At 38.9% G+C, this 25,149-nt stretch overlaps 1 protein-coding gene across 1 annotated transcript in view; it reads right to left on the reverse strand.

Moving 5' to 3' along the window:
* LOC108897089 (nebulin) overlaps positions 1 to 25,149 on the reverse strand; it is a 60,873-nt gene that overhangs the window by 17,404 nt on the left and 18,320 nt on the right. Inside the window, 77 exon segments of the mRNA XM_018696513.2 lie at positions 284 to 385; positions 557 to 667; positions 770 to 880; positions 1,023 to 1,127; positions 1,281 to 1,385; positions 1,475 to 1,579; positions 1,715 to 1,819; positions 1,932 to 2,039; positions 2,176 to 2,277; positions 4,138 to 4,239; positions 4,639 to 4,743; positions 4,966 to 5,070; positions 5,211 to 5,315; positions 5,450 to 5,554; positions 5,933 to 6,037; positions 6,293 to 6,397; positions 6,493 to 6,597; positions 6,768 to 6,872; positions 6,981 to 7,079; positions 7,167 to 7,271; positions 7,383 to 7,487; positions 7,618 to 7,725; positions 7,826 to 7,933; positions 8,254 to 8,361; positions 8,465 to 8,569; positions 8,778 to 8,882; positions 9,262 to 9,459; positions 9,539 to 9,652; positions 9,777 to 9,884; positions 9,988 to 10,092; positions 10,187 to 10,291; positions 10,461 to 10,565; positions 10,891 to 10,977; positions 10,979 to 11,089; positions 11,316 to 11,426; positions 11,548 to 11,655; positions 11,764 to 11,868; positions 11,967 to 12,071; positions 12,179 to 12,283; positions 12,388 to 12,699; positions 12,809 to 12,916; positions 13,062 to 13,163; positions 13,305 to 13,403; positions 13,564 to 13,668; positions 13,837 to 14,148; positions 14,243 to 14,350; positions 14,499 to 14,603; positions 14,739 to 14,942; positions 15,285 to 15,596; positions 15,724 to 15,831; positions 16,068 to 16,172; positions 16,318 to 16,521; positions 16,614 to 16,925; positions 17,049 to 17,156; positions 17,273 to 17,377; positions 17,488 to 17,691; positions 17,794 to 18,105; positions 18,227 to 18,334; positions 18,666 to 18,770; positions 18,872 to 19,075; positions 19,179 to 19,490; positions 19,586 to 19,693; positions 19,796 to 19,900; positions 20,056 to 20,259; positions 20,372 to 20,683; positions 20,779 to 20,886; positions 20,989 to 21,093; positions 21,249 to 21,452; positions 21,564 to 21,875; positions 22,201 to 22,308; positions 22,428 to 22,532; positions 22,804 to 23,007; positions 23,110 to 23,421; positions 23,535 to 23,642; positions 24,249 to 24,353; positions 24,444 to 24,650; positions 24,761 to 25,072. Coding sequence (XP_018552029.1) covers positions 284 to 385; positions 557 to 667; positions 770 to 880; positions 1,023 to 1,127; positions 1,281 to 1,385; positions 1,475 to 1,579; positions 1,715 to 1,819; positions 1,932 to 2,039; positions 2,176 to 2,277; positions 4,138 to 4,239; positions 4,639 to 4,743; positions 4,966 to 5,070; positions 5,211 to 5,315; positions 5,450 to 5,554; positions 5,933 to 6,037; positions 6,293 to 6,397; positions 6,493 to 6,597; positions 6,768 to 6,872; positions 6,981 to 7,079; positions 7,167 to 7,271; positions 7,383 to 7,487; positions 7,618 to 7,725; positions 7,826 to 7,933; positions 8,254 to 8,361; positions 8,465 to 8,569; positions 8,778 to 8,882; positions 9,262 to 9,459; positions 9,539 to 9,652; positions 9,777 to 9,884; positions 9,988 to 10,092; positions 10,187 to 10,291; positions 10,461 to 10,565; positions 10,891 to 10,977; positions 10,979 to 11,089; positions 11,316 to 11,426; positions 11,548 to 11,655; positions 11,764 to 11,868; positions 11,967 to 12,071; positions 12,179 to 12,283; positions 12,388 to 12,699; positions 12,809 to 12,916; positions 13,062 to 13,163; positions 13,305 to 13,403; positions 13,564 to 13,668; positions 13,837 to 14,148; positions 14,243 to 14,350; positions 14,499 to 14,603; positions 14,739 to 14,942; positions 15,285 to 15,596; positions 15,724 to 15,831; positions 16,068 to 16,172; positions 16,318 to 16,521; positions 16,614 to 16,925; positions 17,049 to 17,156; positions 17,273 to 17,377; positions 17,488 to 17,691; positions 17,794 to 18,105; positions 18,227 to 18,334; positions 18,666 to 18,770; positions 18,872 to 19,075; positions 19,179 to 19,490; positions 19,586 to 19,693; positions 19,796 to 19,900; positions 20,056 to 20,259; positions 20,372 to 20,683; positions 20,779 to 20,886; positions 20,989 to 21,093; positions 21,249 to 21,452; positions 21,564 to 21,875; positions 22,201 to 22,308; positions 22,428 to 22,532; positions 22,804 to 23,007; positions 23,110 to 23,421; positions 23,535 to 23,642; positions 24,249 to 24,353; positions 24,444 to 24,650; positions 24,761 to 25,072 — 11,079 coding nt within the window.

Here is a 25,149-nt window from a genome sequence, read left to right on the forward strand (position 1 = left end):
TGAAGGTTTTTTGTTTTTGAGGGATCATGCCAGTGTGACATATCTGTGCTGCTTCTTTGCCATTCTTCTCATTAAAATGTTTTATGACTTTTGGAGCACTGGGACATATTAATATGCAAACATCAGAGTAAGGGTAAGGTCTAATATCTACTTATTAGTAATTGTGGGACTGAAAATCAGGTCAATGTACACTGAGATTTGTAAAACAGAGACATATTTATACACAGATTAGGTATTAGTCTTCAACATAAAAAAGATTCTTGCATCTTCACGTGATGGTTACCTCACTGATAAGTCTAGCAGCCTGGGTAGCCTTCTTTATGTCAGGACGGTCAACTACAGGAGTGTAGTGCAGGTTGGCTTTGGCATTCTTCTTGTAAGCAATCTGTGCCATTGTGCAGAATAATTAGACAGAAGACAGTATGTACTATAAAATGACCAGCACAACAAAAGAGAAATAAGAGAGAACGTGAAACTATCCCAACCTGGAGATTGTACACTGTGAATAAAAAATAGCAAAAAATGTAACTTTAGCACAACTGTGGAGACCACTCACATTGCTCTGACTCTTGGCCACATCAATGGCATGCTGAACATCGGGTGGAACAATCATGTGGTTATACACTGACTTGCCCTTCTCCTTCTCAAACTTTTCTTTATACAGTTTCTGGGAGGAGAGAGTGGAAAGTCAAGGCCAGCAGCACAAAAATAGTTCAGGATTATGAGATCGCTGAGCTGATTTTGTTAAACAAAAGTGAGAAAGTCATACCCCGCTGACAAGCTTGTTGACCTGCTTGCTGTGAGCTGTGTCACGAGTCTCGGACAGGGTAGTGAATGAGCCAGACTGCATGTCCTTCTTACTGGCCTCCTTATATTTACTCTGAGGAAGAAAATAAAGAACTTATTTAGCCCATATCATTGTAGTCATAAAAAACACCTGTTTCAGTATACTATATCTTATTTTAAACCTGACAAAGGTAAATCAAAGGTGTACAAAACTTGGTCACTTGGACATTTTTTACCTCTGATGCCAGAGTTCGCACAGCCTTTGCGTGAAGGATTTGAGGAGTGTCCAAGACAGGCACATAGTGGCCCTTTGCCTTTTCATACTTCTCTTTGTATTTCACCTGGAAGGCAGAAATGAATAAAACATTAGTTTACAAGATGATAAACAATACATTCTGAGGTAGCCTTGTTTAAACTCTGAAGCTAAGTTCTCTCTGCTCTTTGAGTAATTTCATTTCATAGCAGAGTTGCAAATAAAGATGAGAAAAACTTACATCACTAGCCATTTCAGCATTCTTCATACACAGGACAGTGTACTTGTCATCAACTACAGGTATCACACAGCCCTTCAGCATCTCTTTGTCATATTTGTACTCAACCTGTGAGTGAAACAATGGGAGAAATTTAGAACAAATACCATGGCATGCTGTTAACGTGAAAAAATAAAATCATACACATAACAGCTTACATCACTCTGTTGCAAGGAGTTCTTGGCAGCATTGACAAAGTCAGGTCTGTCTGTTGTCCAGATCCATTTGTTCTTGGTGGCTTCATACTTTTTCTTGTAGTCAAGCTAAAAATAGAAAAACAAATCACATGTTTTGAATCAATATTTTCAGGTAGTTTTGAGTTTGAGTTTGAGTTCAACTTTAATCAACAATGAACACAAATAGAACTTTTTTTTAACAATGTCACTAAAGACACTTACATTGCTGATGTTCTTGTAGGCCTCCTTGGCAGCGCGAATCTCATGAGCTTCAGGGTCCATGTTGATCTGAGCCTTGCTCTTCTCATACACTTCTTTGTACTTCAGCTGCAAGATGTATGAAAAACACACCATCAAACACAAAAATGTATTTCATATTTTGCCTTCCAATTCTTCTGTGAAAATTGTTTTAGGTGCAGCCAGTCAGAGTGGCACTTACATTGCTAGTGATCTCCTTGACCTTCTTCATGTGCTGTTGGTATGGTGTATCATAAGGCAAGGTGTATCCCTTAGCCTTGGTCTTGTTATACTCCATCTTGTAGATGATCTAAGGGGTAATAATCACCACATAGTTCAGAGCAGTTCAAAACAAACCAAAATAAATAAAGAGACTGTACAATTTTTGACAATAAAAATGTTTACCCTCTGGACAAAATCTAAGCAGAGCAAATGACAAAACTTACGTCACTGATCTTCTTGCTGCGTTGGTGGGTCTCATATTCAGGAGTCTCCAAAACAGACGTGAACTTGTCCTTAGCACGTTCATACTGCTCCCTGTACCTCCACTGGTGCAGGAGGATAGTGTGTAAACAAAAAAAAAAAGTTAGTATCATTTATAATGAATTTGCTAATGTCACATATTGATTTTATTCATGTGCCCTCTGACCACTTGTCTTGCTTCTAATTTAGGCAACTAAAATAAAAGATAAGTAATTTGTGAAAAGAGAGACTGAAAAGAACAGAATTGTTCAGATGCTGAGACAGACACAGAGTCACATTTCAGCACTGAACGATGCTCTCCTCAGAGTCAATTCAAACACTGTTTGACTTTAAAGAATTACTTTCCTGGTAGTACATAAATAAGGCTAATGTGTAAAAACAATTTGATTCTTTTGCTTTTCATTTACTGTTCTGGATTTTTCTTGGATAGTTCTCTGACAATATAAAAGCAAAGTCAAAGTCAAACAGTTAAATTATTTCAATACTACATATTATATAGACTAGCTAATAATAATCCAGTATATCTAATGAATGATGTGGTGCCATGCATACATTTATGAAAACATGCTGTATGAAACATGCACAAACACAAAGGGAGTTATTTTCTAGGTGAAAATGAAGGACACAAGTTACCACTCATGAAAATCATGAAAGTCCGCAGTGCCCACTTAGTTCATGGTGACCAGTAGTCCATCTTACGCTATTGCTCACTGAATCTGAAGCTGAGACATGCAGTAGCTTCAATAAAGATGAGGTTTACTCAAGAGAGGATAGTGACAGTCAACTAACTCAAAAAAAAATCTGAATTTGGCACTTTAATAGTACCGGAAAAGAAATTGTGCAGATAACTATCTAACTAACTAATAACAGTATAAATACAGATAAATTACTGTAATGCTGCAATTTGCTGCATTTCTGGCTCTAGATATGTCTTTCTGCTGTTGGCCAACTACTGTGCTGGATTTTAAGATGAATTAAATGTTTGGTGATCAATGAGACATGAAGAGAAGTAAATAGGCAATGAAGGGATTAAAGCATGAAAGATAAAGGTGGAATGTATGGAAGTTAAAAAGCCCTTGGGGAATTAAAGTGAGATGAATGAAGGGAATGAGAAAGACCCTGTCCAGAAACAGCTGGGAGGAACATAGTAGCCTAATTACTATCATACATAAATGTACATTTAAAACTACACAGTGCTTATTTTCTGCCTGTTTGTGGACAGGGTTACCATGATTCATCACTCTGTGGCTGTTTACCTTACTGCCCATAATGGACTGGTAAAGGGCTGTGAGGATGTCAGGGCGGAGCAGCTCATTGCAGCCACTCTTTAGTAGATCCTTTGCTCTGGATTTATACATTGCCTGTCCACACACACCCACACACACACACCAACATACACACACAGCATGCCAAAGTTGAGGACAGATGAAAAACAGCAGTAACACTGGGAAGACTGGAGAAGTACTCCAGAGATCCAAGTGTGCTGGAGAAGCTGTTTGTCCTCATCTGTGCCCTCAGAGTGACAGAAATCATAGCTTTCTCAAGTTTGACTTTCTCAGAATTTGTTCATTGGTTCAGACATATTAATCAAAATTTAATACAAATAATTTATTTATCAGTGAGTGAGTTATTTAGCTGTCTTTCTGATGGCACAGATAAAGAAGAGTCCTGCTCACTCAAGACAGCCTTCCTGCTGCTACTTGAGCGGCACTGTTTGCAATAACCTGTGTGGAAAGAGAGAGAGAGAGAGAACGAGCAGACACTGATACAGACGGGGAGAGAAATTTATCTTGTTGGGAGAACTATCACAGCCATGCCAAGACGGCCACCAGCAGGTCTGTTGATGACCTCATGCACCAGTGTCAGAGGTCTGGAGGACCGGACTGGAGGCAAGGCCGGTCGTACAACATGACCAGGGCGTTTACCTGGCTCATCTTCCTGTTCTCCCTGGCCAGTTGGTATCTAGGATCATCTGTAGTTATGGTGAACTTGTCCTTGGTCTTCTCATAATTAGCTCTATAGGCCCTCTGCTCAGAATGTCAGAATGTAGTTAAAGACAAATATCCAGAAAACATGTGCACCTTCAGGTGATGAGACTTTTCCAGGGAACAAAGGAAGGTTAAAATAAGTCACTATAAGGAGCAACTGAAAAATTTGACATTGACATTTGATTTCATAGTTACACGTAAAAAGAGGTTACAAACATTATAGGCAATAATCAAACAGTACAATGAAGTCACACTCTTTTACCTCCAAGCTGAGAGTCCAATAGAGATGCACAGAGACAGAAAATGTAATCAACGATTTAAGTTTCTGTTTTTAACAAATGGGGTTTTAAAAACTAATTATAATAACGTTTTTCTACAAAAAAAAAAAAAAAATCTACTATTGTATTAGTTTAAAGAATGAAGAATGAAAAGACTCACATCATTAATGAGAATGGAAGCATTCTTGGCAGCCTGGAAGTACGGTGTGTCACAGGTATACTTGAAGTTGCCTCTGTTCTTCTCAAAGGATGCTTTGTACAGTCTCTGTTACCGAGAAATGAAAATGTTATTAGGAACATGCATAAAAATATTCCAGCAAAGCTCCCTGTATATACTACAATAAAAACCATACTTTTGTGATATGAATTTATGATAACATAGGTAATACGAATTATTCTCTATATTGTGAAATAAACAAGAATTTTATTTACAGCAGCTTTTCAAATTATTACAAATGTTAAATTATGAACTAAACAGATCCCTCACCTCACTGTAAAGTGTCTTGTTCCTCTCAGCCCGCACCAGCTCAGGTGTGTCCCAAACAAAGCAGCCAATACCCTTCAGCCAGTCCAGGTCCTCCTTGTACTTGACCTATAAAAATATATCAAAAGGGTAATATTTTAAAAAAAAATGCATAGTATGTCAAATATACAATATGCCCCTTTACCTACTATGGGCAAATATTTTAACACAGTGTGCATTATTTTGGAATGTAAGTCAACAGTACTCACGTTGCTGACGTTATCATTGACAATTCTGCTAAAGAAGAACTCAGGACGGTCAGGGATGGACTTCCAGGTACCCAGAGAGTTAATGTATTTCTCCCTGTATTTAACCTGAGATAGACAGATGGAAAGAAAAACAGTAAGAGAGATGAAAGAGCTCAAATCAAAATGATCTTTTGTTAACATTTTCTAAATATAAAGGTGGAGATAACAAATAATCAACCAGCTAATTTCTAATTGCTGACCTCACTGATATCGTCAGTAACTCTGCGGTGGTAGATGATGTCCAGAGCATCCTTGACTGTGCGGTAGTGACCCCTGGAGAGCTCAAAGGTCTCTTTGTAGCGCAGCTGAAGACATGAAGAACACCATGTGTCAGATGTTTGTCAAACACAAATGCATATGTGTTTAGTGGTCTTATAGCATCTCTTTAGTCATTATTTTACATTACATTTTTGCGTTGATTTGTACAGGTGGTATTTTGTGGAATCATCGAAAGTTCACAAAATCATTAGAAACCAAAAATTCTTTATTAGCTAATGAGATTCTTAGCTTAATTTGATGCCTCTTCAGGTGGACCAATAGATTTAATTGCAAGTTTGTTTCTACAATTTTCACTCAAGTTTTAAACAAAAAACAATCAAAATTTTTTTTTAAAAAGTCCTTCCCCAGTTCATGGTACAAAATATTGTTGTTTGTAATAAAGGTTATTCAATGAGCATACTCACATCGCTGGACTGGAGGTAGGATTTCTTGGCACGAATCAGGAGAGGTGTATCAGCAATGGCAGTGTACCTGTGCTTCATCTTCTCATACTGTTCTTTGTACTTGTTCTGAGGGAAGAAATTATTTATATAACACATCAGAATTGTATTTCAGAAGAGAGTGGGATAATTTAACAGATCAACAGTAATTACATTTGTGGAGCATTCTACATGATATAACTGAATAGAAATACAAACACTTTTAACATGTCCTCATCTAAGTTCCATAGAGATGAGGGGTGATGAAGGTAGGATAGCCCACTGCTCAACAGCAAGGAAACCCAGGGAAAAAATATAGGGGATATGAGGAAGGGGGAGACTTACATCACTGTAGACCACTTTCATTTTTCTAGCATGGCCCATGTGTGGAGTCTCAATTTCTGGAGTGAAATGAGCTCTCTCCTTAGCGGCCAGATCTGTGTACTGGTACTGTAGAGACACAAATAATCATTAGATTTTCAGTAAAAGAACACAAATCTAGGGAGAACAATATATTCACTGAGTGATGCTGTATCTGAACTTGCTTTGTTAGTAAGCTGCTGGGCCCATTTGGCTCTCTTGATGTCAATAGAGTCCACAGGAGTGATGACCTTAGCCATTTCCTCCTTGCTCTGAGCTTTGTAGATCAGCTGAAAATAGAGGAGCACAAAAGTCAACTCAATGCAAGTTATTTTATGAAAAACCTTGGAGGACACTGCAAGCTATTAAATGGTATTTAAAAGCTACTTAGGAACCAAAATATTTACTTTTTTTTAGAGATCTGATGTAACATAATAAAATGTGTTTCAAAATGACTCACATTGCTCATGTGGGTCTTGAGCTCAGTCACACGCTTGTACTCTGGAGTGTCCAGGACCACAGAGAAGTTGGCAAGGTTCTTCTTAGCCTCCACTGGATAGCTCACCTATTTAAAAACAAACAAACAAACAAACAAAAACAGGCTATATAAATTATCATGATGATCATGATATAATGATATAATGGGATATTCAATTCAAAAGGAAACACATACCCTGAATTTGGTGATGTTGCGGACATGGACCATCTCTGGGGTGTCATACAAGAAGCAGCCCAGGCCTCTCAGCCACATCAGGTCCTCTTTGTATTTCAGCTAAAAACACAAAAATGATTTTTGATAAACAATTCCTTACCAAATTTTTATGTCAATTTTGTCAAAGTCTGTGTCAAATCAACATACCTCACTGGTGATCTCATTGACATGGTAGCAGTGCATCAGCTCAGGTGTAATGGGCATAGAGATCAACTGACCTCTGCTGTTGTAGTATTTCTCTTTGTAGCATAACTAGGATAAGAAGAGAGCCAAAATGTGGCATAAATACAGCATATCATTCAACTCAATCAAGCTACATGCATGAGCATGAATGACATTAATTCTGTGAAAATGATTCTGTACATCACTGAGGTGCTCCTGGTTCATCTTGACTTGTCTGATATCAGGGGTGTCGTAGGTTGTGTGGATCTTGTCCTTTTGCTTATGGTAGACCTCACGATACAGACGCTGTGGATGGGAAGAAGGGGACATATGAGCTTGTTTCATCCAATTAAAGTGTCACAAGGTAATAATGTATGTAAAACTCCACCAGTAATCATGTGTCTGGGTCAACAGTTGCAGCAGTGTGTTATCTTACATCATTGATGATCTTGTTAGCTTTCCTTGCATTGACAAAGTTGACACCCTCTGGATGAAGAGTGTATGCCTTAGCCTTCATCATCTCAAAGGCCTCCTTGTACTTCACCTGAGCAAATAAAGGCAAAAGTGTGTTATTCAGTAACATCAAACTACATTATTAACAGGGGTTAAGATTACTAGATGACCCAAGAAAGTTAAATACTTACATTGCTGGCGACAACACTGTTCATCTTAACCTGCTTGATGAGTGGAGTGTCGTGGGGCAGGGAGTAACCAGTCGGCATGAAGTTCTTGTTGGCCTCTTTGTACCAGTTCTGAGAGAGGCCAACACAATGGGATGAGACAGAGCATATTTCATCTTATGCTTAGGAAACATGGAGGAAACCTTTCAAGGATAATCTTAAGTCTAAAACCACTTCCTATTTCCTACCCACAGTAGTGCACTATGTTTACTCTCTGTAATGTCTCAGTGTGAGATGTATGAACTGTGCTGTAGGGCCCATATAAATTCCAAAAATGATGCTGCTGTAATAGGGTGATCCTTACATCCAGAATTTGTGGAAAAAAATCTTACAGTATGTATACATATATGACAGTAAACAAGTACACTGAATATTGAGGAATGCTAACTTACATCACTCTGGATGTAGTTAGCCAGGCGTGCCCTTTCTGTGTCAATGGTAACAGCAGGAGCAGTGTTTGTGCCCTTGACATTGGTGTTGTAGTCATAGCGGTAGTGCAGCTGGAAAAAGAGAAGAAAAAAGATGAGATATATGGTCATAATTCCTTGTTGCATAATGACATATAGATAGTTGACATTGTTAAGAAATTAAAGAGTCACTTACATCACTCAAGTTCTGAGCATTCTGCTTGGCTGTCTCATACACTGGAGTATCTGTGACCACTGAATAGTCCTTGAAAGCCTCAACACCTTTCGCTCTGTACTTGTGCTGGAATAAAAATACAAGAACATAGCAATCAGCATTACCTCTAAATAAAAACACTAGGCAGCATGAAAAATCATGCAAGAGAATGTACTAGACAGGCAGTTAAGATAACCAAAGTCGTGTACCAAAGAGAAGAGAAATATGAAAAAAAAAAATTATGTTATTAACCAAATTACTGAAAATGAAGAATGAATATTTTGAGCGGGCTAACCTCACTCTGAAGTTCACCAGCATGCTTGACACGAAGGATCTCTGGTGTGTCCCAGGCATAGCAGCCAATACCCTTCAGCCAGTTGAGATCATCTTTGTAGAAAATCTGGGGGAGCACACAACAAAACACACAATTTGAATGACTTTTGGCAGATATATGTATTGAAACCTGACCTTTTTCATATAATATATGGATTGAAAAGGCACTTTGCAAGCTAGAGAGAAGACTGTATAGGATTTTCACTCAATTTTGTGTACTGTTTTCACTAAATTTTCAATGTATTTATAAATATAGAAACAATGAAAGCAGTTGGAAATTGTTCATGTTAAAATGCTAAATTATTTTGAATTGTGCAAGATACTAAGTTTAAAAAGCAAATTAAAAAGATTTTAAGTCCTCAAAAATAATATGACAAAATGTTAAATTTGCAGTAATTTTGTATCTGTAGCTGGTGTGACTATGAGGGCTGAGGGTAGTTACTCACATCACTGAGTTGCTCGTTGACTTTGCGTGCTTGGACATACATCTGCATGTCAGGTAGGCACATCCACTGGTGCAGATACTTGCGGTAGTGGATCCCACTGACAGTGGACTGGGTATTGCGGGCAGACAGGATCTCCAGCATGTCTGGTGGGATATGGTTCTTTGCCTTGGTCTTCTCATAGTTCTCCCTGTACAGACGCTATAAAGACAAAACATTTTTCTTTCAGTTTTTGCATTAGGTCAGCACAAAAGAAAATACCAAAACTCATTCAACTTACATCTAGGACCAGCTTTCCAGCTTTGACACAGCGAGCAGTGGCAGGATCATCTTCAAGAGACTTGGGCAGACTGTAGAGGGATTTGAACTTCTCATAATCCTCCTTGTACTTCACCTAAAGGGATGAGATTATTCATGTCCATGTCTCTTAACAGTTAACAGTCAAACTCAAATGTGAGGGAAATCCCATCATAATAAAAACATGGAATGAAATTAACAGAGCCCAAAGTTGAACTCACACTGCTGAGAATGATCTTTTGGCTTTTGGCATGTTGTAAGGCATGTGAGTCATGTGGAATCTGGTAGCTCTTGGCTTTGATTTTGTCCCAAGCAGCAGTGTAGTTTTTCTGTTGACAGAAAACAGAACATTATCAACATTTTGCACGTAAATGTGTAGTTTATAAAGCCAATACCTAAGACTGAAAGACAGGTATATTTATCTTCACTTACGTTGCTGAAAAAGTGTTTGAAGTTGTGGCATCTGGCATAGTCGTAAGTATCCAGAACGGTGGTGTACAGATGCTTCTCCTTATGATAAGCCTCCCTGTAGTTGAGCTGTCAGTGAAAAGTGTTCAATTAATGCACTCAGTTAGAGGCAGGCATTTTAAATTCAAATAGTATATATGTTTTACAATTCCAGCTTACTTACCTCACTGGCCCAGGTGTGACCTAGAACAGCAGTCACATAAACTGGGGTGTCTGTCACAATGGAGTAATTGTTGAATTCTTTCTTGGCACTGTCCCTGTATTTAAGCTATAGGGGAAGATATTACATGGTTAAATTAACACAGTTCCACAAACTAAAGAAATTAATTATTTCTAAATGCTTTGTTGGTTCTAAAAATTACATCTTGGCTAAGTAAACAGTAAACAATGAATAATATTTTTAAAGGTTTCCTGTGATCTTCCAGATTGTTACTTACATCACTCTGCAGCTCGTAGGACTTCTTGGCACGAACAATCTCTGGTGTGTCCCAGACATAGCAACCAATACCCTTCATCCAATTTAGGTCATCCTTGTAGAACACCTATTAAATGTCAACAGCAAAAAGCACAAAATTATATGTTCATTAATGGAGAGGACATTTGGATTTTCGTATAATCTCTTGCTTGTAGCAACAACGAAAATTCTCATTTAATGAAAACAATTCAAAACCTTAAATAAGGGAGCTTTTATTAACACTTAACCACATATCACATATAGAAAGATAGTTACTTACTTGCTTATACTGTCTGTAACATAACATTTTAAAACAGTTGATGTGACATGATTTTGTCCAACCATCTGCCATAGGACGTTGCACAACAATTAAGTACAAGCAGCAGACAAGCAGAATGTGAAGTAAGACCTACATCACTGAGAATTTCATTGGTCTTGCGGGCACGAATGGCATCTTCCTGGTCAGGATGGCATGTCCACTGGTGCAGGTAGGTGCGATAGATGACAGTTGCTCAGCATATCCTGGCACCGCTTAGCTACCTGGTTGGCAATGATGTCAGGTGGGATGTGGGTCTTGGTCTTGCTTTGATGGTAGTCCTTCTGGTAGAGTCTCTGTAGAGACATGCATAGCATGAGCAGTTACTGACATTGTCATTCGAATTGTGAAACCAATTAATAAAAAATAAAACTTGTGTCCTTAAGTAAAATATAATTTAAAGTATGATGTTGACATAGGTCGACATATGAATTAAAGTCTTTCTTTTATTGAGCCATGTAAAGGTGTTAAGATGCCTTGATATAAATGGAATAAATGTGGAAACTATTAACAATATCTTACCAGTCCCTTGTTCTTCTCCTGCTGTCCACAGCGCACCACCTCAGGGAAATCCATCAGGGTTCCAGCCATGTAGTGACCCTTGGCCTTCTCATGCAAATTCTTATACTTGACCTGGTAGGATCCAAAATAATAAAAGTCTGAATTTTGTTCACATACTGTAAGACAAAAATATGATTCCTTGTACTTTTGCCTTATCAATATTGACAACCATAAAGAAATGCAAGACACTCACATCACTAGCGATTTCCCTGCTCTTCTTGCCACTGAGAAGTGGGATGTATTCATGGTTCAGCTGGTAGCCCGTAGCCTTAGACTCATCCCATTGCATTTTGTAAAGTTTCTGGAATTACACAAAGTATGCACAGAGTGAGAAAAAGGCAGATTAAATATATGACATACAATCCCCAAAAGAGGGAATGAATGAATTTGCTAATTATTTTCTAATTACCTCACTGATGGTCTTAGACACCTCCCTGCTATGGGCCAGCTGAGGAGTGTCATCTGAACCAATGTAATGACCTTTTTCTGCATTGAACGTCTCTTTGTACTTCAGCTGTAGTAGGAAGAAAAGAACATAATTTAAATTTTAGAATTGATAATTGTTTATTCATATGCATCTTGAAATGTTTAAATGTTTGATATTTTACATACATCACTAAGGTTGGCAGCATTTATCTTTGCCAAGACAATCTCAGGACGGTCCACAACCAAGGTGAATTTTCCAAAGCATTCTTTGGCATTCTTCTTATAATGCCTCTGCAAATAAAATCAGAACATCAAGATGAGACACAATAAACTGACACCAAAATGGGCTAAAAGAAAATAGCCAAATCCAAAGATAGAATATAACACAGTAAACATACATCGTTGAGAATCTCCTGGGCCTTCTTGACCTTGACATGGTCAACAGAGTCGGCTGCCACCCAGCCACAGCCACGAATCCATTCCAGGTCAGCCTTATACACATGCTGAAGAGAGAGAGAAAGACATATTTTAGTAGGTTAAGAAAAAATGATTTAATTCAATTCAGATAAATAGGCCCTAGTTTGGTGTGATTCCTGAAAGCACTCACATCGCTTTGAAGATCATATGCTTTGCGCGCCTGGATAACATCATTCTGGTCGGGAAGACAAGTCCACTGGTGCAGGCGAGTTCTGTAGTTGTCATCATTGACTTGGATCTGGCATTTCTTGGCCAGTTCAAACTGAAGCATGTCCACTGGCAAGTTGAACTTGGTCTTGGACTTGTTGAAGTCCTTCTTGTACAGGGCATCACTGGCAATCTTGGCTGAGTTCAGAGCCAGCATGATCAGAGGGTCATCCTCGACACAGCGGGCACCAATGTGGTGGCCAACCTGCCTACGGTATCCCTCAAGGTACTTGTGCTGCAGGACAGACATAATCATAATCATCGTCTCCATATCAGCATCTTAGGTAAATTTTAAAAAATGCAATGCAAAAAACTACTACTAAACTACTAAAACAGCTACTCACTTTACTCTGCACTTTGGTTGTCTCAATGCACTGCTTGATTGGCACAGCATCTCCAGGCATGAAGTACCCTGTGGCTTTGACATTGTCCCATGCTTTGGTATACAGTTTCTACAAGAAATTGAAATACTTATTATAGGTTTATCATGACATATCAATTACCAAGTTGATAATAAGAGGGGATAAAATTAGTATGAGACAACATGTTGTTGAAGTGAAATATGCAGCAAATATATTATATGAGGAGTTGTCTTACTGGGTGAATGTTTTTAGCCACCTCCCTGGCTGTGGCAAGAGTTGGAGTGTCCACCAGTGAGTACTTGGTCTTGTCCTGGTGCCATGCCTCACGATATTTGGCCTGAAAAGAATGTGAGACCAACATTTAGTAACCAAAAACACCTTAAATCTGCCATAGCCACTTTTCTATCAGGTGGTTTAACTGAAAAGAGGACTTGAAACACCACCAAACATGATCTGAAAAGCAGAGGGTCAAACTCACCTCGTTAAGGACCTCAGCAGCATTCTTGGCACAGACCAAGTCAACTCTGTCAGTTGGAACTGTGTATTTCTGGTCATCCAACTTGACACGGTAGCCTCTCTGTATAAAAGCAGGAAAGATATATAAGAAAATAATTACATGTTTGCATTATATTTTGGTTAAGTAAACTCTAAAGATACTTTTAAAACATTTTACAAAAATATATATGAAGGTCTGCGGGTAAAAAGTCAAAGTGAAGTTAACTGGTAATCAGACTTACATCAGCCAGGATCTTCTGTGCATTCTTCACCTTTATAACATCCACACACTCATGTGGAATCCATCCACATCCACGTATCCACTCCATATCAGCTTTGTACACAGCCTGAGGAAACAAAACAGGCAGATTTGTTTATGTTCTTCCATGATGTGATCTATACAGACAAATATCACAAGGTGAGCAATTCTTGAGCTAAAATAGAAAAACATGATAATTGTTACAATATCAGTGTATGTGAATGAATACTATCTATGTACACTACCATAAACCTACATCGCTTTGGAGATCATAGGCCTTTCTGGCCTGGACCACATCATTGGAGTCTGGCAGACAAGTCCACTGATGCAAATAAGTTCTATAGTTGAAGTCATTGACTTGGATCTGGCATTTCTTGGCCAGCTCAAGTGTCAGCATGTCCACTGGCAAGTTGAATTTAGTCTTGGACTTGTTGAAGTCTTTCTTGTACAGGGCATCACTGGCAATCTTGGCTGAGTTCATAGCCAGCATGATCAGAGGGTCGTCCTGGACACTGCGAGCACCAATGTGGTGGCCAACTTGCTTACGGTATCCTTCATGGTACTTGTACTAAAAGAGAAGAGATAAAAGATTAATGAAGATTCTGCAGATAGCTCATTTATGAATCTGCTGTAATGAAACCGTTTCCATATTTTTTCCTTACATCACTAATGATATCTCTGGAAGCTTTAGCCTTCAACACAGAGATAGCATCCTCCTTGATATGGTAGCCTTTGGCCTTCTGGTCATCCCAGGTCTTTGTGTACAGTTTCTGCACAGAACAAAGAATCATCAACAAAACTGTAAGACATACATCATAAAAATGTAGTGACACCAGAATACATTTCACTGTTTAAAAAAAATAATTTTAAGATATTTATCTAAATTTCTCTTGGGTAATTGTAATAATACAAACTTACATTGCTGATGTTAATAGCATTGGCCTTTGACAGTTCAAAGGTGGGGGTGTTAGGTGGCAGGTGAATGGTGAGCTTGTCTTTATCCCAGACCTCTCTATATTTCCTCTGTCAGAAAGAAAACAAACATTAAATTCTTCATTAGTACACATTTATTGATACAGATATATGTACAAATTTTTAGTTTTAAGTTTCAAATTCATCAGAGAAAGTAGTCAGCATGCTGAAAATTGTATTACTCACATCACTGAGGTTGTCAGCATTTTGCTTGGACAAGACAATAGCTGGGAGGTCCACAACACTGGTGAACTTGACAGTACTTGGGGGCTGGCGATAGAGCCTGTCATTGAGAATTGTCTGGGCATTTCTAGCTTTAATGACATCCACAGAGTCCTGAGGTGACCAGCCACATCCTCTCAGCCACTCCAGATCAGCTTTGTATACAGCCTAAAAAAACAAATATCAGTTTTAACCTTATCAAATGTTTTTGTTCTTGTAGGTTTTGGATAAAGGGATTTCATTGAAATCTATTGGATGTAGATCTCTTCAAAATGTTGGGAGTGAGTATGCATATCTATGAAATTAACAGAAATACAGACCTCAACAACCCTAAGCATGAGTTTGCATGGTCAAAGAAGCATAGTATCTCAGTTGTTATACCAAAAAGTATCATTAGTATAATAGAAACAATATTAATAGTAGAGCTAATGAGAGCTAACAACAAACTCCAAACAATCCTTCCTTACTTCATCATGTTCCCACAAGCTTCTAAAATTTACATATACTTACATCACTCTGTAAGTCGTAGACCTTTCTAGCCTGGACTACATCATTGGAGTCTGGCAGGCATGTCCATTGGTGTAAGTGAGTTCTGTAGTTGAAATCATTGACTTGGATCTGGCATTTTTTTGCTAGTTCAAGTGTCAGCATGTCCACTGGCAGGTTGTACTTGGTCTTAGTCTTGTTGAAGTCCTTCTTATAGATGTTGTCGCTGGAGATCTTGGCTGCATGAGCAGCCAACATAATCAGTGGGTCATCCTTAACACTGAGGGCACCAATATGATGGCCACATTGTTTGCGGAAACCAGCCTTGTATTTGTACTGAAAATTTGAGAGAGAAAATTTCTTAATACAAATCACTACTGTAAAATTAAAAATAAAAGAATGCAGCTTGTAAAAACAAAGTGAAAGGAATATGAAAACCTTTAAAACAGAGGAACAGACTTACATCGCTGATGATGTCTCGGGAGTGTTTGGCTGATAAAACTGAAATTGCATCTTTGGGAAGGAAGTAGCCTTTGTTGATGGTGTCCATAAAGCCTTCACGATAATATTTCTGGGGAATACCATAATACCAAATACAGTTCTTATGGAGCAGACCATTTCCTTTACAGTAGATGTAATGAAAAAGTCAGCAATCATATGATCATGTCATTCATTTCAAACTTAAGCACAATTAGTTCATTAAAATACATAAAGAGAGTTAACAATTACTGAAATGTCAGTAACTTGTGATGGTGAATTGAATTGGTTGAATTGGTTGTATAACTACATGGAAAGGTCCTGCATTACCAGACTGGTGTTGAGTTTATTCTGTTTTGCCAGGATGACCTCTGGGGTGTCAGGCATGATGTGAAGGTTGGTCTTATCGTTCTCCCAGGCAGCAATATATGCTTTCTGTAAACAGTATATTAACATGATTTAGTAAGACATGACAAACAAAGAAAACTGCTGAAACATTTTGTAAATGTTTCAAAAATATTGATGGAAAAAAAGAATAAAATTTAATGAAATAACATTAAATAAGTTGTGCTATCTTAACCTTGTCCATGATCTGGGCATTGGCCTGAGCAAGGGCATATGGCATGTCACTTGTCTTGGCAGTGAACTTGAAGGTGCTGGGATGCTGACGGTATTTCCTGTCGCTCAGGATCTCAGCTGCTTTCTTGGCCTTTTCCACTTCAAGTGACCCAATTGGCACCCAACCTGTACCCTTGATCCATTCCATATCAGCCTTGTACACAGCCTATAAGTAGGAGGAGAAGAGGCGTTACAGTGAGTTAAAAATGTGAAGGAAGTATTCAGCCATCAGATTATGCCAAAATTATTATTACTCACATCGCTCTGCAGGTCATATGCCTTCCTGGCCTGGACAACATCGTTGGAGTCTGGTAGGCAGGTCCAATTGTGCAGATGAGTTCTGTAGTTGAAATCATTGACTTGGATCTGGCATTTCTTGGCCAGTTCAAGATTCAGCATGTCCACGGGCAGGTGGAACTTGGTCTTGGACTTGTTGAAGTCCTTCTTGTACAAAGCATCACTGGCAATCTTGGCTGAGTTCAGAGCCAGCATGATCAGAGGGTCATCCTGGACACTGAGGGCTCCGATGTGGTGGCCAACCTGCTTACGGTATCCTGTCTTGTATTTGTACTGCAGAGAGAGAAAGAGTGAAGTGATAGTTAAGAGAATACATGCAAACACACATCAAATCATCATCAAAGGAATTATATATTATATATATAATTAATTATATATTAATTAGATATTACATACATCACTGATGATATCTCTTGCATGTTTGGCAGCAACAACAGAGACAGCATCACCCTTAAGGTCATAGCCCTTTCTGAAGATCTCCTCAACAGCTTCCCTGTAGAGTTTCTGAAAGAGGAACGAAAATAGATCAATTATAAAATGAAAATCCTAATGAATATGACACCACTACTCACCGACAGGAATATGAAAAACCAGATCAAGTCAAAACAGACCAAACATACCTTGCTGATGTTGTATGCATTAGCTTTGGAAAGCAACAGCTCAGGCATGTCAGGGGTGACATGAGTCTTAATCTTGTCAGCCTCCCAAGCAGCAATGTAGTTTCTCTGTGGTGAGATACAGAAAGAGAAAAAAAAACACAAATTGTAATCATCAGGTAAAGACTGAACAAGTGTATAAAATTTGTAAACGAGGGATATAGGTGATTTTTTTTTACCTTGTTCATGATATCAGCATTTGTTTTGGCTAAGACCATGGGCATGGAGGTCATATCAGTCTTATATTTCAGTGTGTCTGTTTTCTGCCTGTAGAGACGATCACTGAGGATTTTTGCAGCATTCTTGGCCTTCACCACATCCAGTGAACCAATGGGGATCCATCCTACACCTACAATCTCATCCAAGTCAGCTTTGTACACAGCCTGGTGGGAAAAGTGTGTACATGTAACATCAAAACACATGAGCACAGTCAATATGGTATAATATGCTGAGATATGTTGAATATGTCAAAAAAAAGTTCTCACATCACTCTGAAGATCGTAGGCTTTCCTAGCCTGGACAACATCATTGGAGTCTGGTAGACAAGTCCACTGGTGCAACCGAGTGATGTAGTTGGCGTGATTGACCTGAATCTGGCATTTCTTGGCCAGCTCAAGACTCAGCATATCCACTGGAAGGTGGAACTTGGTCTTGGACTTGTTGAAGTCTTTCTTGTACAGGACATCACTGGCAATCTTGGCTGAGTTCAGAGCCAGCATGATCAGAGGGTCATCCTGGACACTGCGGGCACCAATGTGGTGGCCAACCTGCCTACGGTATCCTGTCTTGTACTTGTACTGATGAAATCAGAAGAAACATTTTTATGTAACAGGCTAGAACATTCATCACATTGTGTTTTATTCCAGTGTGTTAATCATATAAAGAGATACTGTATATGATGCAGTATAAGTCACTCACATCACTGATGATGTCCCTGGAGGCTTTGGCAGACTTGACAGAGATTGCATCCACAGGTAGGAAATATCCCTTTGCAATTGTGGCCTCAAAACCTTCTCTGTATAGTTTCTGCAAGAAAGACGTAAATTCATATATTTTCTGTAAAAAAAAGATTAAATAATTCTACAACTGTCTACATATTAAAATCAAACACATATACAAAATGGAAGTATAACTGTGGCATTTGGAAAAGCTAAAGAATATCAAGAATAGCGCAGTAAGGTTTGCAGTAAGACTTTGCCTAAGGAATCATATTCATAGAATCTCATCTGGTTGCTAATTCAAGTAATAATAAAATCAACAAATCCAACACAAGAAGCAGTCTTGACATAGCCAAGATCACATAACAAAAATGTTCAGGGTTCATCTTCCTGTCATATGCAATAAGAATTATACTAACCCTGCTCATGTTGATAGCATTCTGCTGAGAGAGGAGGATCTCAGGAGTGTCAGGTTTGATGTGCAGCTTGGTCTTGTCCTTCTCCCATGCCTCAGTGTAGAGACGCTGGAACAAACCACAAATAATCCAAGTGTTACTTATGCTATTAACTAAAAAGACTGAGAATGAAACCTCCAGTGTAAATCAAGATAGAGGATGAATTCTACCTTGTTCATGGTCAAGGCATTATTCTTTGCCAGTACGATGTTCATGGCATCTATCGGGCTGGTGAAGTGAACAGTGCTGGGGTGCTGGCGGTACTTTCTATCAGTCAAGATCTCTGCAGCCTTCTTGGCCTTCTCCACGTCTAGAGAGCCAATGGGGACCCAGCCCAGGCCCTGGAGCCACTTCAGGTCAGCTTTATAGACAGCCTATGAAGCGCAGTAGCATGGACTTTCACTCTTGACATACTTTGCAGAATGAACATAAAATAAAAGACAAACAGAAACTAAGTAGCATGTAAGCTATACTTACATCACTCTGCAGGTCATAAGCATGCCTGGCCTGGACGACATCATTGGAGTCTGGCAGGCAAGTCCACTGGTGTAAGCGGGTGATGTAGTTGGCATGGTTGACCTGAATCTGGTTTTTCTTGGCCAGTTCAAAGGCCATCATGTCCACTGGTAGGTGGAACTTGGTCTTGGACTTGTTGAAGTCTTTCTTGTACAGGGCATCGCTGGCAATCCTGGCTGAATTCAGAGCCAGCATGAGCAGAGGGTCGTCCTGGATGCTGCGAGCACCAATGTGGTGACCAACCTGCTTACGGTATCCTGCCTTGTACTTGTACTGAAAGAAAAATGAAAATAGAAAAATTAAATGGTTATGCGTACAGTAATAAATGTGTGGTAGCTGTTCATCATTAGTGAGATACAGCATCTTACATCACTGGCAATGTCCCTGGAAGCCCTGGCTGCAATGATCGAAATGGCATCATTGCGCAGATCATAGCCTTTCTTCTTGGAATCTTCATTTGCCTGTTTGTACTTTTTCTGTAAACAAAAACAGACATCACAGAGATGTCAGGTATATAAATTTACCAGTGAAAGTAAAAGAGTTGCTGTACTGCCATAACGGTTTAATTTTTCACATACCAAACTGTAGTTGACATTGTTGGCCTTGGCAAGAAGAACATCCATAGCATCAGGCATGATGTGGATCTTCATCTTCTCATTCTCCCAGGCTTCAATGTAAGATTTCTGCAGTCACAGAAACCAGCAACATGAGAATTTACTAACATTATGAACTCTGCATGTTTGCAATTTTATGATAACATTATTTTTATTATGTCCATATAAAGTCAATAGAGTGATTTGATATCATACTAAATAAATCTTTGAATATGATTTCATACCTTGTTCATAACCTGAGCATTGGCCTTAGCCAACGCTATAGGCATGTCTTCAGTAGTCATTTTGAACTTGTAGTTGCTTGGGTGCTGACGATACTTTATGTCACTCAGGATCTCACCAGCTTTCTTCGCCTTTTCAACATCCAGTGAACCTATAGGCACCCATCCAATACCCTGCATCATCTTCAGATCCTCCTTGTACACAGCCTGGAAAAAACAAAAAGGGTATATTAAGGTGAAAGTTTTCCAAAATTGGAAAAAATATACATTAATTAATATGATAACTTGCCAGACTATTAAATAAAAAGCTCATACTTACATCACTTTGCAGGTCATAAGCATGTCTGGCCTGGACGACATCATTGGAGTCTGGCAAGCAAGTCCAGTTGTGCAAACGGGTGATGTAGTTGGCATGGTTGACCTGAATCTGGTTCTTCTTGGCCAGTTCAAAGGCCATCATGTCCACTGGCAGGTGGAACTTGGTCTTGGACTTGTTGAAGTCTTTCTTGTACAGGGCATCGCTGGCAATCTTGGCTGAGTTCAGAGCCAGCATGAGCAGAGGGTCATCCTGGATGCTGAGAGCACCAATGTGGTGACCAACCTGCTTACGGTATCCTGCCTTGTACTTGTACTGAAAGAAAAATGAAAATAGAAAAATTAAATGGTTATGCGTACAGTAATAAATGTGTGGTAGCTGTTTATCATTAGTGAGATACAGCATCTTACATCACTGGCAATGTCCCTGGAAGCCCTGGCTGCAATGATCGAAATGGCATCATTGCGCAGATCATAGCCTTTCTTCTTGGAATCTTCATTTGCCTGTTTGTACTTTTTCTGTAAACAAAAACAGACATCACAGAGATGTCAGGTATATAAATTTACCAGTGAAAGTAAAAGAGTTGCTATACTACTATAATGGTTTAATTTTTCACATACCAAACTGTAGTTGATATTGTTGGCCTTGGCAAGAAGAACATCCATAGCATCAGGCATGATGTGGATCTTCATCTTCTCATTCTCCCAGGCTTCAATGTAAGATTTCTGCAGTCATAGAAACCAGCAACATGAGAATTTACAAATATTATGAACTCTGCATGTTTGTAATTTTATGATAACATTATTTTTATTATGTCCATATAAAGTTAATAGAGTGGTTTGATATTATACTAAATAATTCTTTCAGTATGATTTCATACCTTGTTCATAACCTGAGCATTGGCCTTAGCCAATGCTAAAGGCATGTCCTCAGTAGTCATTTTGAACTTGTAGTTGCTTGGGTGCTGACGATACTTCTTGTCACTCAGGATCTCACCAGCTTTCTTCGCCTTTTCAACATCCAGTGAACCTATAGGCACCCATCCAATACCCTGCATCATCTTCAGATCCTCCTTGTACACAGCCTGGAAAAAACAAAAAGGGTATATTAAGGTGAAAGTTTTCCAAAATTGGAAAAATATATATTGATTAATATGATAACTTGCCAGACTATTAAATAAAAAAATCATACTCACATCACTTTGCAGGTCATAAGCATGTCTGGCCTGGACGACATCATTAGAGTCTGGCAGGCAAGTCCAGTTGTGCAAACGGGTGATGTAGTTGGCATGGTTGACCTGAATCTGGTTTTTCTTGGCCAGTTCAAAGGCCATCATGTCCACTGGCAGGTGGAACTTGGTCTTGGACTTGTTGAAGTCTTTCTTGTACAGGGCATCGCTGGCAATCCTGGCTGAATTCAGAGCCAGCATGAGCAGAGGGTCGTCCTGGATGCTGAGAGCACCAATGTGGTGACCAACCTGCTTACGGTATCCTGCCTTGTACTTGTACTGCAAATGAAGAACAAACTCACTGGTCAAAATATCATGGCTCTTGTAAAGCAATAATATCAACAGAAATATTGTTTTCAGACTTTGCTGAGTATAAATTCCAGTGTACATTAAATGTGTGGGTAATCAATTTCATTTGTAAGTAATATGAAGTATTAGCATGAAATGATATACTACATTTAAAAAAATCGATTACTCATTCAGATTACTAAGATATAGCCCTTAAATGTTAAAATGTTATTAAAACTTCATGACCTGTTTCTCACATTTTTAGATAAAATATTATGTGTGCTGAGTGTAAAGAGTAAAAATTAAATTATTTTACATCGCTGGCAATATCCCTTGAAGCTCTCGCTGCAATAATGGAAATGGCATCATTACGCAGGTCATATCCCTTCTTCTTGGCCTCTTCATTTGCCTGCTTGTACATTTTCTGTATAACAGGAAAAAAAACAAAGAAAATCTGTTTAAACGTTTTCTGAAAAACAGTATTGTATTAAGAGGCATTTAGTTTCAGAAGCTGTGACAACAACTTAATTTTTTTTGACTCACCACACTATAGTTGACTTTGTTTGCTTTGGCCAATAAAATATCCATAGAATCAGGCATGATATGGATGGTAGTCTTGTCTTTTTCCCAGGCGTCTCTGTAAGCTTTCTGTAAAGTAAATTTTTTGTTAGGTTTCCATACCAAAAAAAAGGCACTTAGATGACAATGTAATTGACATGCTTTCATAATTTAATCAATACTGATCTCAGGCAATGCTGCCATGTTATCTATAACTGAACAATAATCTGATATATATTACTTGGTGTTTAAAAACCTCAAAGCAGTTACTCTTTTTTTGTTATAGTTTGTTTTTGTTTTTGAGAATACAGCATAAATACGAAAAAAAAGAAACATTATGGCATTAACTATAACGATATACCTTATTCATAACCTGAGCATTGGCCTTAGCCAACGCTATGGGCATGTCTTCAGTAGTCATTTTGAACTTGTAGTTGCTTGGATGCTGGCGATACTTTTTGTCACTCAGGATCTCGCCAGCTTTTTTCGCCTTTTCAACATCCAGTGAACCTATAGGCACCCATCCAATACCCTGCATCATCTTCAGATCCTCCTTGTACACAGCCTGGATGAGACAAAAAGGGGTTAATTACAATGAAGTTTCCCAAAACTTTAAAAAAATATACGCCCATAAACATAAAAACCTTACACAGGGGTTCATACTCACATCACTCTGCAGGTCATAAGCATGTCTGGCCTGGACAACATCATTGGAGTCTGGCAAGCAAGTCCAGTTGTGCAAACGGGTGATATAGTTGGCATGGTTGACCTGAATCTGGTTCTTCTTGGCCAGTTCAAAGGCCATCATGTCCACTGGCAGGTGGAACTTGGTCTTGGACTTGTTGAAGTCTTTCTTGTACAGGGCATCACTGGCAATCTTGGCTGAGTTCAGAGCCAGCATGAGCAGAGGGTCATCCTGGATGCTGAGAGCACCAATGTGGTGACCAACCTGCTTACGGTATCCTGACTTGTACTTGTACTGAAAGAAGTAAGAGTGAGAGTTTTGATAACTATACTCAAATGAAGGGTAAAATATAAGAAATTATATGTACAGTAGGCAGTATTGTATGAAATAATCACACAGACACTTACATCACTAGCAATTGCAGTGGAGGCTTTGGCAGCCTGAACTGAAATGGCATCAGCACGGAGATTATGGCCTTTCTTCTTGGACAGCTCATTGTCCAACTTGTACAGTTTCTGAAGAGAGAGAAAATATCCACTTTAAAAAAAGAAAGCATGACTACTTTTAAATGAATATATTAATGACATCGACTTGAAGTCGTATACCCTTTCCTGTGTTGTGTGCTATGTTATGGTTATCAGTGGACATACAGAGCTGTGCAAAAGTTTTAGGCACTTTAGATGTTTAGATTCTTAACCATCATGCAATACCATCAGGGAGGTTCTGACTGGTCCCAAATTCATCCTGCGACATGACAACTGGCCCAAACATACAGCCAGAGTCATAAAGAACTATCTCCAGTGACAAGGGGAACAAGGAGTCTTGCAACAGATGGTCTACTCCCACAGAGCCCTTATCTCAACATCACTAGGTCACTCTGGGATAAAAAAAAGAGACTGAAGCAATTACAACAAATTACCTGCCAATAACCTTACTTATTTTTGTATGAAGTTGATTGATACATAAAAACTGTTCATAGCAGTATTTTTTCAAGCATCCTCACTTTACTTTTAGTGCCTTAACCTTTCACATAGTGATGTAATTTTTTTCATTATGAATCACATCAGATCTAGAAAACAATTGTGGAAATTGTGTAGAAAAATGAAGGTATTGTACTGTACCTCACTGTAGTTTCTCTTGTTTCCTCTGGCCAGAACAATGTCCATTGCATCAGGCATGATGTGGATTGAAGTCTTGTCTTTCTCCCAGGCCTTGATGTATGATTTCTAAAAACCAAAATGTACTTCATTTGTTTTCTCAGACATAAAAATAGAGAGGACATTTCTGTTAACTTCATGTTAAATCATATCTAGTACCTTATCCATAATCTGGTTGTTGGCTGTGGCCAGTGTCAGATCCATGGACTGCATGTCCTTTGTGAAATTGTAGTTGCTAGGATGTTGACGGTATCGTTTCTCACTGAAGATCTGGCTGGCTGTTTTTGCCTTCTCGACATCCAGTGATCCAATAGGAACCCATCCTATTCCTTTCATGAAGCTTTCATACTCACTCTTGTACTGATTCTAAGGAAATATCAACAGAGTCAGCATTCATTCACAATGCAGCACAGCTACATAAATTAATGGCAACATTAATGTAAGATTTTGGATTTAAAAAAATCTTCTATACATACATCACTGGCAATGAATTGCATGTTACGAGCCAGTTCCAGGTTCATGGCGTCAGGCAGCACTGTGTAGTGGGAGATAATCTGCTTGTATCCAGCCATAGTTTGAGCAGCGGAGGCCTGCTTAGCATGGACTATACTCATCATGTCCACTGGGGTGTGATACTTCAGTTTGGCTTTGTGGTAGTCCTTCTTGTAGTTCTTGTCACTCTGCAGTTTGGCCACCTCCATGTAGTGAACCAGCAGAGGATCGTCCTGGAGGCTGCGGAAGCCAACATGGTGGCCTCTGGCCTTCTCGTAAGCCAATTTGTACTTGTACTGTGACAGTAAACACATACTCACTCACAGAGACTGCACTGTTTTATGTTATGAATTTTAGCAGATTGAATTCATAC

This window comes from Lates calcarifer, linkage group LG1 (genome assembly GCF_001640805.2).
Source record: "Lates calcarifer isolate ASB-BC8 linkage group LG1, TLL_Latcal_v3, whole genome shotgun sequence".
NCBI lineage: Eukaryota > Metazoa > Chordata > Actinopteri > Centropomidae > Lates > Lates calcarifer.